The sequence below is a fragment of the Oncorhynchus nerka genome, linkage group LG10, assembly GCF_034236695.1.
Source record: "Oncorhynchus nerka isolate Pitt River linkage group LG10, Oner_Uvic_2.0, whole genome shotgun sequence".
Lineage (NCBI taxonomy): Eukaryota > Metazoa > Chordata > Actinopteri > Salmoniformes > Salmonidae > Oncorhynchus > Oncorhynchus nerka.
Genome location: NC_088405.1, coordinates 38489955 through 38502850, shown reverse-complemented (window position 1 = coordinate 38502850; position 12896 = coordinate 38489955). Strand labels below are relative to the sequence as shown.

General features: G+C 41.9%; 1 protein-coding gene across 1 annotated transcript in view; it reads right to left on the bottom strand.

Moving 5' to 3' along the window:
* LOC115134912 (kinase non-catalytic C-lobe domain-containing protein 1-like) overlaps nt 1-11558 on the bottom strand; it is a 49727-nt gene extending 38169 nt beyond the window's left edge. The window contains 5 exon segments of the mRNA XM_065023305.1: nt 76-193; nt 2089-2235; nt 6038-6096; nt 8504-8702; nt 10738-11558. Coding sequence (XP_064879377.1) covers nt 76-193; nt 2089-2235; nt 6038-6096; nt 8504-8702; nt 10738-10839 — 625 coding nt within the window. The 5' untranslated portion in view covers nt 10840-11558.
* Nucleotides 11559-12896: the final 1338 nt, after the last annotated feature.

Here is a 12896-nt window from a genome sequence, read left to right as displayed (position 1 = left end):
TGGCCACAGTGGACTACAACAGAAATGCACGTTGGCATAGATATACACAGACATATCCCGTGTCTAAAGGCAAACCTTGAAATGTTGCGACGGATTCGATTGACAGAACTCTTCGTCCTATAGAAGAGAGTTTCCGGCACAGGGCTGTGGAAGAGGTATCTACTAGCTTTTCCTCTGCAAGGGAGAGGAGGTCCTGAGAGGAAGACACATAATATATCAGCTAGCATAGACATAAAGTACTTTGTGATGCAAAGGTAAGTTTAAGTTTCTATAGAAAGGGTACGTTTCTCACATATTGGTATAAATATAAAACTATGAACTTTAGGGGGTTTAATACGTTTTGCCATTTCATTGTTGATGACTCACTGTTGAGGACACAGTGTTGAAACAGATTTAATTTGTTTCCCAAAAGAAAATACATCCGGTTATTGGTGTAAACGTCATATTTGATTTTTATCCCCTGGGCAGAATTCTTGTTTCGTGCATGACTAGTGACCCTGAAGAAGGCACAATGATGCCGAAACGTTGGCGGTTTACCCAATAAATTACTGGGACATCTTATATAGAGTGTGCAACTCGCTTTATGTATTTTTAGAGCACGACTGTAACATCCTCCATTTTGGTTTCCCCATCTGTAGTGATGTGCAGTTTGAGAACGATTTGTTCTTTTTGAACAACTATTTTTGACTGACTCGAGTCAGGATTCGTTTTTTTTCTCTCTGAGTGACTTGTTAATTTTAGCCGTTTGTTTGACCTGCTGGCACCCAATAAGTCCTACAGCACGATTGATACACACTCCTCCGGCTCATGTGGATCTAGACACGTGCTCTGCTCCGACCAATAACTCTCTGTCATATATGCTCGCAGGACAATAGATCGTGCAGCAGGCAAATTAGAGAAGAAATTTGCATGTTTAGAACTAATAATTGATCGCATGGTGCAAGAAGGAATTCAATTGATTATTGAATGTTATGATGGACACAGCTTTATAGAACCAAAACATACACCGGCTCTGGTCAACAAACTCAAACTTGAGAACGAATCGTTTTGGGGGGGGGACGACTACAGTTTACAAATGATATTGTGCTTATCAGCCTCACAGCAGTCAAGCAATGCATTCCATCAAGAGTCGTTCACAATTTAGTCCGGTTGCGTCCACAACTAGATCTCCTTTCAAATGTATCAAGAAATAATTGATTTTGTATGCCTAGCAATCAACAAATGTATATTGTTTAAAGCAGTCAAAAATGACAGCTCCAATAAGCCCACTATGGTGAACGAGAGGCTTGTAGAATCATTTTTCGAGTTTTCAGTTCATCGTTCACCGGTAGAGGGTCCTGCGTGCTCTGGGCGTTGCTCACTCAAGTGAACAAAATTTTGCCGAAAGATTTGTTATTTTGACTGAACGAGTCGAAAAGATCAGAGTCGTTAAAAATAGCCAACCTTCCCATTACTACCTATCTACATTGCACTGTCATTGCTCCTCCACACGGTGCTGCTCATGTTCAGTGTCTGTGCACATCCAGTTTGCCAAAGGTGCTTCTACAAAGTATTGACTCAGGGGTGTGAATACTTATGTAAATGTATTTTTATTTTCAATACATTTGCAAACATTTCTGAAAACATGTTTCCACTTTGTCATTACGGGGTATAGAGTGTAGATGGGTAAGAATAATAATACGTGTAATCAATTTTGAATGCAGGCTGTAACACAACAAAATGTGGAATAAGTCAATGGGTATGACTACTTTCTGAAGACACTGTATTTGGTTATGTTATGTAGAATACTATCATGTTGTGATCTTGCAGACATCGATTCAGCTTTGATCTAACGTTATTAAATGAGCACCATTCTCCATTCATCACTGAAATTTGCCAGAGTAGTTTGTTGGTAGCCTGTTCTCTGGGCAGCCAAATGAGTAGATCAGAGACTGTGCGTAAAGAAGAGAATCCCGGACTTGCACAAAAATGTTGGATTTTGTGCTATCGGGAAGAGAATTCGGAATCGCAGCCACTCCGTAATTTGTATAATAAGAGCGTAAAGACAGACAGCACTTCATTAATGTTCATCCATGACGGTGAAGTTACCTGGGGGAGTGGCCTGTCCTCTGGCCCCTCCTCTTGCATCTGCTCCAGCAGTCTCTGAATCTCCTCCCCCAGCTCTGCCTCCAGCTCTGGCTCAATGACAAAGTCCAACGCGGCAGAGAGGGTGGAGCCCAGAGAGTACACATGTCCCTGGAGAAGATTCAGAGCGTCATTGATCTCAAACTGACCCATAACATTCACCACACTGCAATTGTTTATCATAAAATAAAATAAAAAGACTGCTTAGACATGTTTACACTGTATGGACATGTTCTCTTTAAACCAGATGGGAATTAAAACCTCAAATATGTGTTATTTACCTCATGTCATCAGCTCATGTACTAAAAAAGAAGCCATACATCACTACTGTATCCCATGACAACCTCTGTTTATTAGTATAGGCAGCAGAAGTCCTTTGGGCATCTCTTTGGGGTCTTGGTGGAAACCAGGCCTATTTGGCATGCTTTTGTTTGAGGAAGTAATTCATCAGGCCATCAAGATGTCGATAAAGCTGCAGTAGGCCAGGCCAAGGCAATGTTCCTCCCTCATATGAGCGCCTTCAGATCCATTAGGCCAATTGCAACCGTCGAAAGCTTCTAGATTATCGCCAGCTGATCTCTCGTTAAAACAATCAATACGGGCTAAAATAACCCGCAGAGCTGATCTCAATTGCAACCAACATTACCGCTCCCTAACGTGGATGTAGAGGTTATCTTTTAGTCTTGATTGCAGCCATCATTTATCAAGACCATTTCGCCCTCCGGTTGTATTACCGTGGGAACAATTTACTGAAATAAAGCATTTCCTCATTTACCACGGAAGATCTACTGTGGTAATTGTCAATTAGATAAATCTATTCAAAATGGTATTGTTCCTAAAGAATTGAAAATCACAGATATGGCACTTTTGCAACTGGTGGATAAAATCTTTACAGCCCTTAACAACAATGAATACACTCTTGGATTCATCCAAAATTACTTTCTGAATTGTATTATTATGGTTTTCACGATTATACATATATTTGGTTATATAGTTATGTTTATGATAGAGAATCATTTGCTGATGTAAACAGCTGTGCATCTACCAGGGCCGAGATATCCTGTGGCGTGACACATGGCTCGATAACTGGACCTATGTTACTCCTCATCAATGTCAATGACCTCGCTGCTTCTACCGTACTTCCCATTCTCTTTGCTGATGATACCAATTTGATTTGATCAAAAAATGTGGAATCACTAATTGATGAACTCAGGCCAACTTTTCTGAATGGTTCCAGACAAACAAATTATCTTTGAATGTAAAACAATCCAACTTTATTGTATTCACTAGTAAGAATAGGTCAAAAATAAAAATAAAAAAAAATTGGAAGAAAAAAAAAAGAGGCAGAATCTCAATTAGTGGAAACTAAATGGAACCAGTCACATCAATTAGATTCCTCTGAGTTGTAATTGATGAAAAGGTATCCTGGAAAGATCATATTCAATTTGTCTGTAGCAAAGTGATGAAATATGTTGGTATCATCAGATAGATACGTGGTTTGGTTCATCAGGCTTGCTTCCTATCTATACTATAGCTTCATTTACCCATATCTCATTTACTGTAATATTGTCTGGGCCAGTACATATGCCTCCTACCTACACAAATGACTCATCATACAAAATACATTTGCATGCCTAGCCACCTCCTCTAATTACCTGGCACCATCTGCACCTTTTGTTTAAGAAACTCAATATCTTGTCTATTTACAACAATGTACGCCAATTATACTCATACCGCAAATGCCGCCCGGACAGTTTACCTAAACCTTTGAATGGATTCTTCCAGGTTAATTCTGAAATCCATCTATATAACACAAGACACTGAGATAACCTTCACCCTCCCCACTGCCGCACCTCATAGTTAATTCTCTGTCAGATACAGAGGTGCCATACTCTGGAATTCCTGTCTTCACATTGCCAAAATATCATCATCACTCAATAACTTCAAGCGAAGACTGGTGGTCAGCCTGATGATCCGACTCAGTAATCTCCTCAATATAGCCTAACTCTCACATGAACACACACACATTTAAACAAATGATTACTGATCAATGAATTTATTCATTTACAATTAGTGTTATACATTTATAATTAGTAGGTTTTATTTGAACAAACCTTTTTTATTTTTGTACTAATGTATCGTAGATCGTTTTTTTTGTAGTTTTCATATAATCCCATGGGCTTTCAACCACACCTGCACACTGTTTTTAATTATTAATTGTTTGTATCTGTATTTATCGGTTTATCACTTGTTTTCACTGGTGGAAATAAATTCAACTTAAACTGAAGTTATTTAAAATGGCACGTATTATTTTGCCATTTAAACAAAACATTTGAATGAAATATAGGCCTACTATATCTTATACTCTAATAACTATTTTTTGTTTTTTTACGTTCAACAGCCTTATGGTTTTCGATGCTCCTGATAGGTCGATATTAGGGAATCTAGACCAGCTGTCTGGTATCATAATCACTTGGCATGGTAAGAACAAGAGATCAACTGATCTGCTGGTTTATCCTTATTGGTTTTGTTGTTACAACCAAGCTCAATTTAGCCCGCAGGCGCATGTCATCTCCCGTTAGTAGTGTTTTAAGAAATCCAGCGGTAACCTGAACAAGTGCGTTAAGTTCTGCCTGTTCGTTGTAATCGAGCCATTATGCCTGGCAGGCAATGCATTCTGGGGCCTCATTTAACAAACGCATCATGATCTCTAACATATTTGCCTTGGATCTCGTCAGATCATTGGCTGCAATACCAGGAGTCAGTGGAGATGAAACTACAGCACATACGTGGGAATAAGACTCAAGAGACTGAAAGCTGAAAAGCCAGACACTTTTACGCCAGTGAACTATTATTGTAACTTGCAGATATTTGACAATCTTCTCTTGTGCTTTACTTGGGGGAATTGTGCTCTCTGTTGCAATTATGGTTGACATGTTGGCTCTTGAATGAATCTGAACCAGGTGTTTTTTTTTTAGGTCGAATCTCAGACAAGATACGTACTGTATTGCAAACCATTCAAAGGAATGTAACCCATACTTATGTGGTGGATATGGGAAAGGTAGAAGATCCAGATCACACAAACACGTCAAGAGCATGTTAAATCCACCAGCTGCTGAAAGGTCATGTCTAGTTCCCGTTGGGTGCGCAAGCAGGTCCCAGCCATAGAAATAGAATTACTAGAAATAATTATATTTCTACGGCCCCAGCCGCTCCACTTGGCGCACTTAACGCACATTGGAAGATATTGGAAGACTAGATACATTAGACAACCATAGACACGCACATTAAACCTGAAATTGAGCAACTGATAAATGTAGTCGAGATAGGAAATAAATTCATGGCGCTACACAACCCGAAGGGGGGGAGGGAGAGAGAGAGAGAATAAGTGAATCAGACAGAAAGATAGATGTGATGAGAGAGAGTGAAATCCTTTCTTAGTGAGACATATTGTTATCCTCTGTATTTGCTGCTATACATAAAGACTTTTTTTGGATTCCTTTGATTTCCACCATGTTTGTTCTGAAATAGCGTCTATGTAATATTGATTTCTAGTAAATGAAGTATGGTGGACACAGTGTTCATCAAACAAACTTCAACACTGAAAGGCTGTTGCCGTATTGTGCATTGTATTATGTCCAGTAATGACAATAAATGGACGAGAATGTCTTGAGAAGCCATCTCATCACTTCCTTTCTAGCGGACATATTTCAGAGTGCAAGTCTTCCAAAACCCACTTACACGACTATATAAGAAAACACTCCAAAAAGGCCTGGTAAACGAAAGGCACCTCAACTGTTGTTTTCTCACTTGTTCTCAACCCTCAATGTCAAGAATGCATTGTAACATATGCCTACAGCGAGACACAACACATGCCGTGAAGTAGCCATTCGCAGTGAAAGAACCCCCTTACCTCAAAGGTACTGCCAGTCTTGTCAAACTCTGGAGGTATAAACGAGCCCTCGGGGTCATCTGCAAGACACGTGTACAAGAGTACATCTAGTTAACATGTGTAATAAACACATTGTTATATGTGGTGTTGGTAGGCCTACGGCTCCACAAACATATGATCACATGATTCCACCGTAACTGTAACAATATGGGGCCAATCACAAGACCAGGTGCTAAGCCAATAAAACCACTTGCAACCAGTCATCTACATCATTCAGTCCAGCAGAATGAGCACACAACAATACAGTGTTAAAATGTGTAACAAATGTTTTACTACATGTAGTGGTGCTATCAGTCCATATTGACAATATGGGGCCTATTATAAAACCAGGTGCTAAGCCAATGAAACTACCCACTCATACTGTACATCATTCATTAGCTCAGAGACAATCCCACACAAATGGGACTGCAGCTATCTCCCGATCAGAGCCTTGGTGTTGCGCTGCGGAGCATCTTCAGTCTTAAGTAGGCCAGTATTTCTGCTGGGGTGGAAGCAGGGATAAAGCCGCCCGCCTTCAGCCTCCTCTAACCACAGTTAGAGGCAGTTAAGTAGGTCAGGCCTAGATTTGGGGCTGTCTCTGACTCCTAGAGTTATGACGGGCTTCCAGCTAGGAGGAGGCCAGACACTCCAGAGGGTCAGAACGAACGGCCAAGGAGAAGTGAGCACTATTGGGTAGAGATCATAGGTAAGCTGGCTCTAGGATATGACAGGAGGGGCAAACACATAGGAAGGAGACTGCAGTGAACTCAGTGAGTGAAGGAATGTGCTCCCTAACACTATGATTGAGAAAAACTATCTAGATTAAGGCTCCGATATTCTCCCAGATGGGACTGGAGAGAGCTTATATGAATATGTATTACAATGTGGTCGATGTGTCACAAAAGTATAATGCCATTTTCTACCAATGAATTGAATGGATACTGCCCCATGACTTATAACACTGCTGCATGCTGGTCATTAACTGGCCACATAAGGTCACTCTGTAGGCTCAATCCCGAGGGGACACGTGGTGATCTCACACATGCATCAGTATTCAAGAAAAAGCTCCCAAGCTCAATTAAACCTAATGCAGGGAAGAAAAGTAGTATTGGCATATGAGTGCTGGTTGGGGTTCCATTGTGGTTAAAGCAAATCAACCCAATTACTGATCAGCAATAGATTCTAATGTGAATCCAGGGTGAGTCAAAGGCACCGATAGGCAGCTGACCGCCAGAATGTCTGTTACCGTGGCAACAATCCCCTTGGCAATGTGGACACTGTTGAGCTCATCAATGCTTATCAATTACTGATGTTGCCATGGGGAAAATGGGAGGCTATCCCAGAATGGTTATGTGTGTGCATGGGTTTGTGTGTGTGTGTGTGTGTGTGTGTGTGAGAGAGAGAGAGAGAATCCGGTGCGCATGTATGTCTGTGCGTCCATGCATACGTGTGTGTTTGTGTGCCTGCTTGCCTGCCTGTGTACGTTTGTGTGGAAGGGACAACACAGGTGAATGTGACAGGTGGTGACGTAATCCTGTTTGGTAAAAGACAGATGATTGAGGTTTGTTGAGAGGAGAAGAAGCTAGTCTGTTGGCAGAGAGGATTTATCACAATGTCTGAGGGACAAGCCATAGTGAGAAAGCGGCAGAGTATCCTGAACATGAAAGATGTGACTCAGTTTCACCAACACTCTCCATCCAAATGTGACCAGGCACTGCAGACGACTGCAACATCACATCACACAGATATAATCGCACAAAGGCTCAGCATTTTTTAATTAAGAAACAGCCCTCTTTTGCAAATGCAGCCATTTTACATTTCAATCATTTTGGGTAAAGGTGCAATTTTCGTTTGAGACAGATACTGCTGACCAAAAGAGAATATGATTGGGTTTGGAAACAAACTTTTCATGGGGAGGAGAGTCTAGGGACCCATTCATAAAGCATCTCAGAGTATGAGTACTGATCTAGGATTAGTTTGAACGTTCAAATCATAATGAATAGAAGGGGGGACTTGAATACGGGCCCTGATCTTCATGACCCTTTGACTTCCCATAGGAAGGACATATTGATCTATGACCTCAGGATACCATAGTAGATCAGATCAGATTGATCGATCAGTGGAGTGAGTGCTGCCTCAGCCTTTTACAATAGCAGACAGCACTGACTAACAGATGTACTGTATGAGACGAAACATCAGATAATCCCCTGAATAACTAATAGACCTGGGTGATGTTCATTAAGGTACCAAATGGTAGAACATTAACTGAAACAGGGAGGGACTGCCTGGACTTGTCCAATAGGACACACTCATTTTAGTTTCCCATTGCAAAACATTTTAAACATTTGTATGTGCCCTAAAGAATGTGACCCTGAATAGACAGGGAGACCGCATCGACTGTGATGTAGAGAGGGCCGTGTTGAGCTGTGCCGGGTTGTGTTGACTCACCACTGAGCTGCTCCATGAAGCACACGTTGCCATGGGCGTTAAAGGCCAGGGTGTCGGGCGTGATGCACAGGGTGTGGAACAGGGGTGATGAGGCGATACTCTGCAAGGCCAGGACACACTCCACACACACCGCCCACACCTCCTGCTCCGTCAGACAGATGTCCCGCAACGACAGGATATCCGCCAGGGACACGTTCTCCTGTGGGGACACACACAAGCAGGCATCGACGCAAGCATGCATGTGCTCACACGCAGACATACACACACGAACACACACAGGAGTAATACAGTAAGTGTCCTGCAGCAATACACACACTTACACCTACATCCTTGTATGTCATGCTGCAAACAGTGGAAAGCCAAGTGGGCACATTTGGTGTTAATGAAGAAATCTAATTGCATCCATAAATAGAAAACATCTCATGGCATGTTCGACATTTTCACCGTGTGAAGAAGACAGGATGTTTTGTTGGCTTGGCACATGAGCACAAAAGGAAGTCTTTGCTAGTACCGCGATAGAGCGGCTCCATTGTGACGTGGTGTCCAATACTCTGCATTTCCATTCTATGCATGTGACTGAACAGTGTAACAGACCACGGGCTTTTCACAAAAGCCTAGTCTCATGGGACATGGGCATTTCAGTCGTTGCCATTTGTTTCATAATGGGAGTCAAGTTGAATGATGAGCTTCATCACTAGGATGTCCCGTCCTCACTAACGTTCCATGACTATTTTCTCTGTAAAACATCTGGGTCTGTATACACAAAGCGTTTCAGAGACGGAGTGCTGATCTAGGATCAGTCGAGTCTTTTAGACCATAATGAATGAGATTACATGGACAAGGGGGAACCTGATCCTAGATCAGCACTCCTACTCAGATACTTTGCAGGCCCTGGTTTTGTGTCTTTGTCATACATTTAAAATACATTTAAAAAATGGAACTGGAGTGAATACACAATATCCTTCTTCAGTTGATCTGAGAGAGATCTAAGAGATTATTGTTTGTTACAAAATATATATTTTTTGTTGCAGAAGGTGAATAAAGCACACCCATAATTCTGTAGAATATGGCACAATTAATAGGGTAGAAAGATGTCACTAAGCAGCAGCATACAGTAAGCCTATAAATAGACTGTTGCCCTTGAGAACAGTGCAGAGAAACATTGAGTCTCTCCCTCCTCAAGTTAAATATGCCGGCCTACATAACTTTCCCTCTTCACTCCATGAGCTCTAATAAGACCAACTATACACTGGTGGAACACCTCAAAGGTTTAGAGAAGGACATCGAATAAGATCGAGGAACGAAAAGAAGAGTGAGGTAGCGATGGACTGGGTGGGCTACTAAGTGGGTGACTAAGTCATTGAGGGAAATCATGGTGAGCTGTTAGTGGTTTAACGAACCCCTTAGTATTCAAAGGTAAAATGTGATTAAGTTTACACTTGTTCCCCTTGTGTGTAGGCTACAGCTGAATGCATATGTCGGGCTGACCTCGCACATACCGCCCTCCACTCAAGATTACCCTGCAGTGTCTCTGGAGTCTCCATACTTGCAAAGGTACCTGCAGCTCAACACGTCTGGAGTGAATAACTGTGAATAACCGTTCTGCACTGAATCATATTGCCCACTGTACATGGTTTAACATTGGAACTTTAAAACACTCAAACTAAGTTTATGGGGTAGTGTTTTAATGAATGCCCGTATTATCCACATAAAGCCAAGAGAGGACACAGCAGGGGTCAATACATCTGTACAGTAAGCTAGTCATGCAGATCAATGGTGGATATTACTGTACATCCCAGAGTACAATTAATATGGTCCCTGATCACCATGAGAGTTATAAGGAAAGGCCACAGACACATTAATCTCATCTTGTTGTCCTGAGAGAGTGAGAGAGAGAGAGAGAGAGGGAGGGAGCATGTTGTTGATGAAATTAGACCTTAGAAAACAGCATGTCTTCTTCAATCATTCAATCACTCGGTCAAGAGCATAGGTTAGCCTATAAACTCTTAAAAAATAAAAATAAAGGTACCAAATGGGTTCTTCGGCTGTCCCAATAGTAGAACCCTTCTTGGCTCCAGGTGCACAAGTGAATAACACAAGTGCATATGTCACAGCCAATAAAGTCAGTCCCCTGGGGACCTCAGTCCACAATATTGACATAACACATGCCATTGAGAGAACAATAATAATTACGATGATAATAATGTAGGCTAAACATAAATGTTTACTCTCACCTCATCTTCAAGGAGTGGAGGCAGATGCTCAACTTCATAGTATTCCTCCTCTTCTTCCTCCTCCCCTGAGAATGCGACTGCATCAGTTCCAGACGTCCCCATTGTATTTCGTTTTAATCAAGACTGTGGATGTTTGTAGAATGGGGTGAGTGCAGTGTCACTCCCATAGCCTTAAACCTACTGTAAAGCTTTTCCCCTTTCGCTTACTGTCCTGGTAACAGTGTATCAGGTCAGGAAAGATTACGTGAATGAAAGATTAACGTTACATGAATAGGTTTTCCGAACACGGACAGCGCCGGCTACTTTTTCAAAATGTTCCTCGTTCTACCAGCAAGTTGCAACGCGATGCGGCGTTCCACAAAACGTTCACTGTCACTGCGGTTCTTTTAATTCCAAAACAGGCGAAAGACAGCTGAAAAACGACCAGAGCAATGCGTTTGAATGTGTAGCACATTGCTAATAATTGATGGCACATAGGGGAGTTTTACCAACTACATGCTGTCATGGCAACAACTGCCGCACTTCCACAGAAACAACTGACATTGCGATCATGAACTGCAGTTCTCAAGTCCTCCCAGCAAGGGCTACACTATGCACGACACTACAGCCTATATACAATTTGTTTTGAAGAGGCGTTGCCTGCGCTGCCCTACATACAAGATTCGCTCCGCAGTGGCGTGTATTCATGGTTGCCAAGAGAAGCTATTCTTCCCCCAAAAAATTGCTAGATTTTTTATTATTTTTTTTACAATGTATCTTTCGTCTCTCTGTGTTTCATACTTTTCCTTCAATTCTCAAGAGGCTGAATTGTATCTCACAGGAGAAAGCTATCGAGCGAGCGAAACGACGGCCCTCTGTCTCTGTATGCGTAGCCCATCTAGCTGACGCTGTCTGGTCAAAAATAGTATGACATTGTTGTGCATTGAACACAAGCGATTGGCCTACCTTCATAAACATATGTACATATACAACAACAGCCAAACAGCTGTTGAGTGAACTCAACTGTGAATGGTCCTGGTACACACAAAAAAAGTGTCAAGGGAAGCAAGTTTGAATTTAGCTTCACACCAATCACATCAAAGGCAAAAGGTAATTTACAGAAAAAACTTGAACTATTGCATCTTGTGTTTTTGTCCTCCGGTGGCTAGCTAGCACAAATTGCCCCTTTCCCAAATAAGCCATGTATGAAGATAGGGATTTGGACTTAATTCTTCATCCTCCGTACTGGCCAATGGTTATTCTGATCCAACCATAAATTCATACATTGTGCCCCTGGTCTGAGGAGGATGAAAGTTCAATATGTAGCTAGATGTAATAGGCTAATGTTAACTAGCTGGCCTGGCGCATCTTTAATCATGAAAGGAAGTTAGGCTAGCAAGCAAGCATTTTAGCCAGGTAGCCTAGGACTGTATGAAAGTCACAGACTGTTTTTGCAAAATGAAGGAGAGGAGGAGGGCATTGTTTCTCTGCAAGTAGGGTGAGTCAACATGTTTTTTTCTCCTTACGCATGCACGCAGGCACACCCACGCACGCACACACACACACACACACACACACACAGAGAAATCAGTACCATGGACAGCCACATCATATTTAGCTCACGTTGATTGGACTGATTTGTTTTTGGAATCTTAGTTGTCACTGGACTAAACATAGGTGATTTGATCATGTTGAAGTTGAAACGGTCCTGGAATTAGTGGTGCTAGCTCGTGTTTTATTTGCGACTTGCGGTAACACCGGGGTTCTAAATCAATTGTTGTTTAGTAGTCCGAAAATGTCGTAAACATGAACTTGCTGGACCATGTTGAAGGTCATGTAACTGTTTGCTACATACAATTTGCTTTGTGGACTTCACCGGACAGATGTGGCTCTCCGGGTTTTGTGATGAAACAAATGTGTGGTTGAATTTATTCTGCCACTGTGTCGTCTTATTGTCTCTGCCTTTAGGCCTATAGATCACAGTGGGAAACTATATGAACTAACCGGGTATAGAGCAAACAACTCAATTATCACAGCACAGATTGTAATGTGTTTTTTTTCTGGCTTGGCTTCCCCAGTGATTTTACCCACGCACCAACGCTACTGTTCGCTCCACGGTGCCTCTGCATCAAAGCAATTCGTGACATGAGTCATGGGGACGTTTGCTGCAAAGCCTGTCC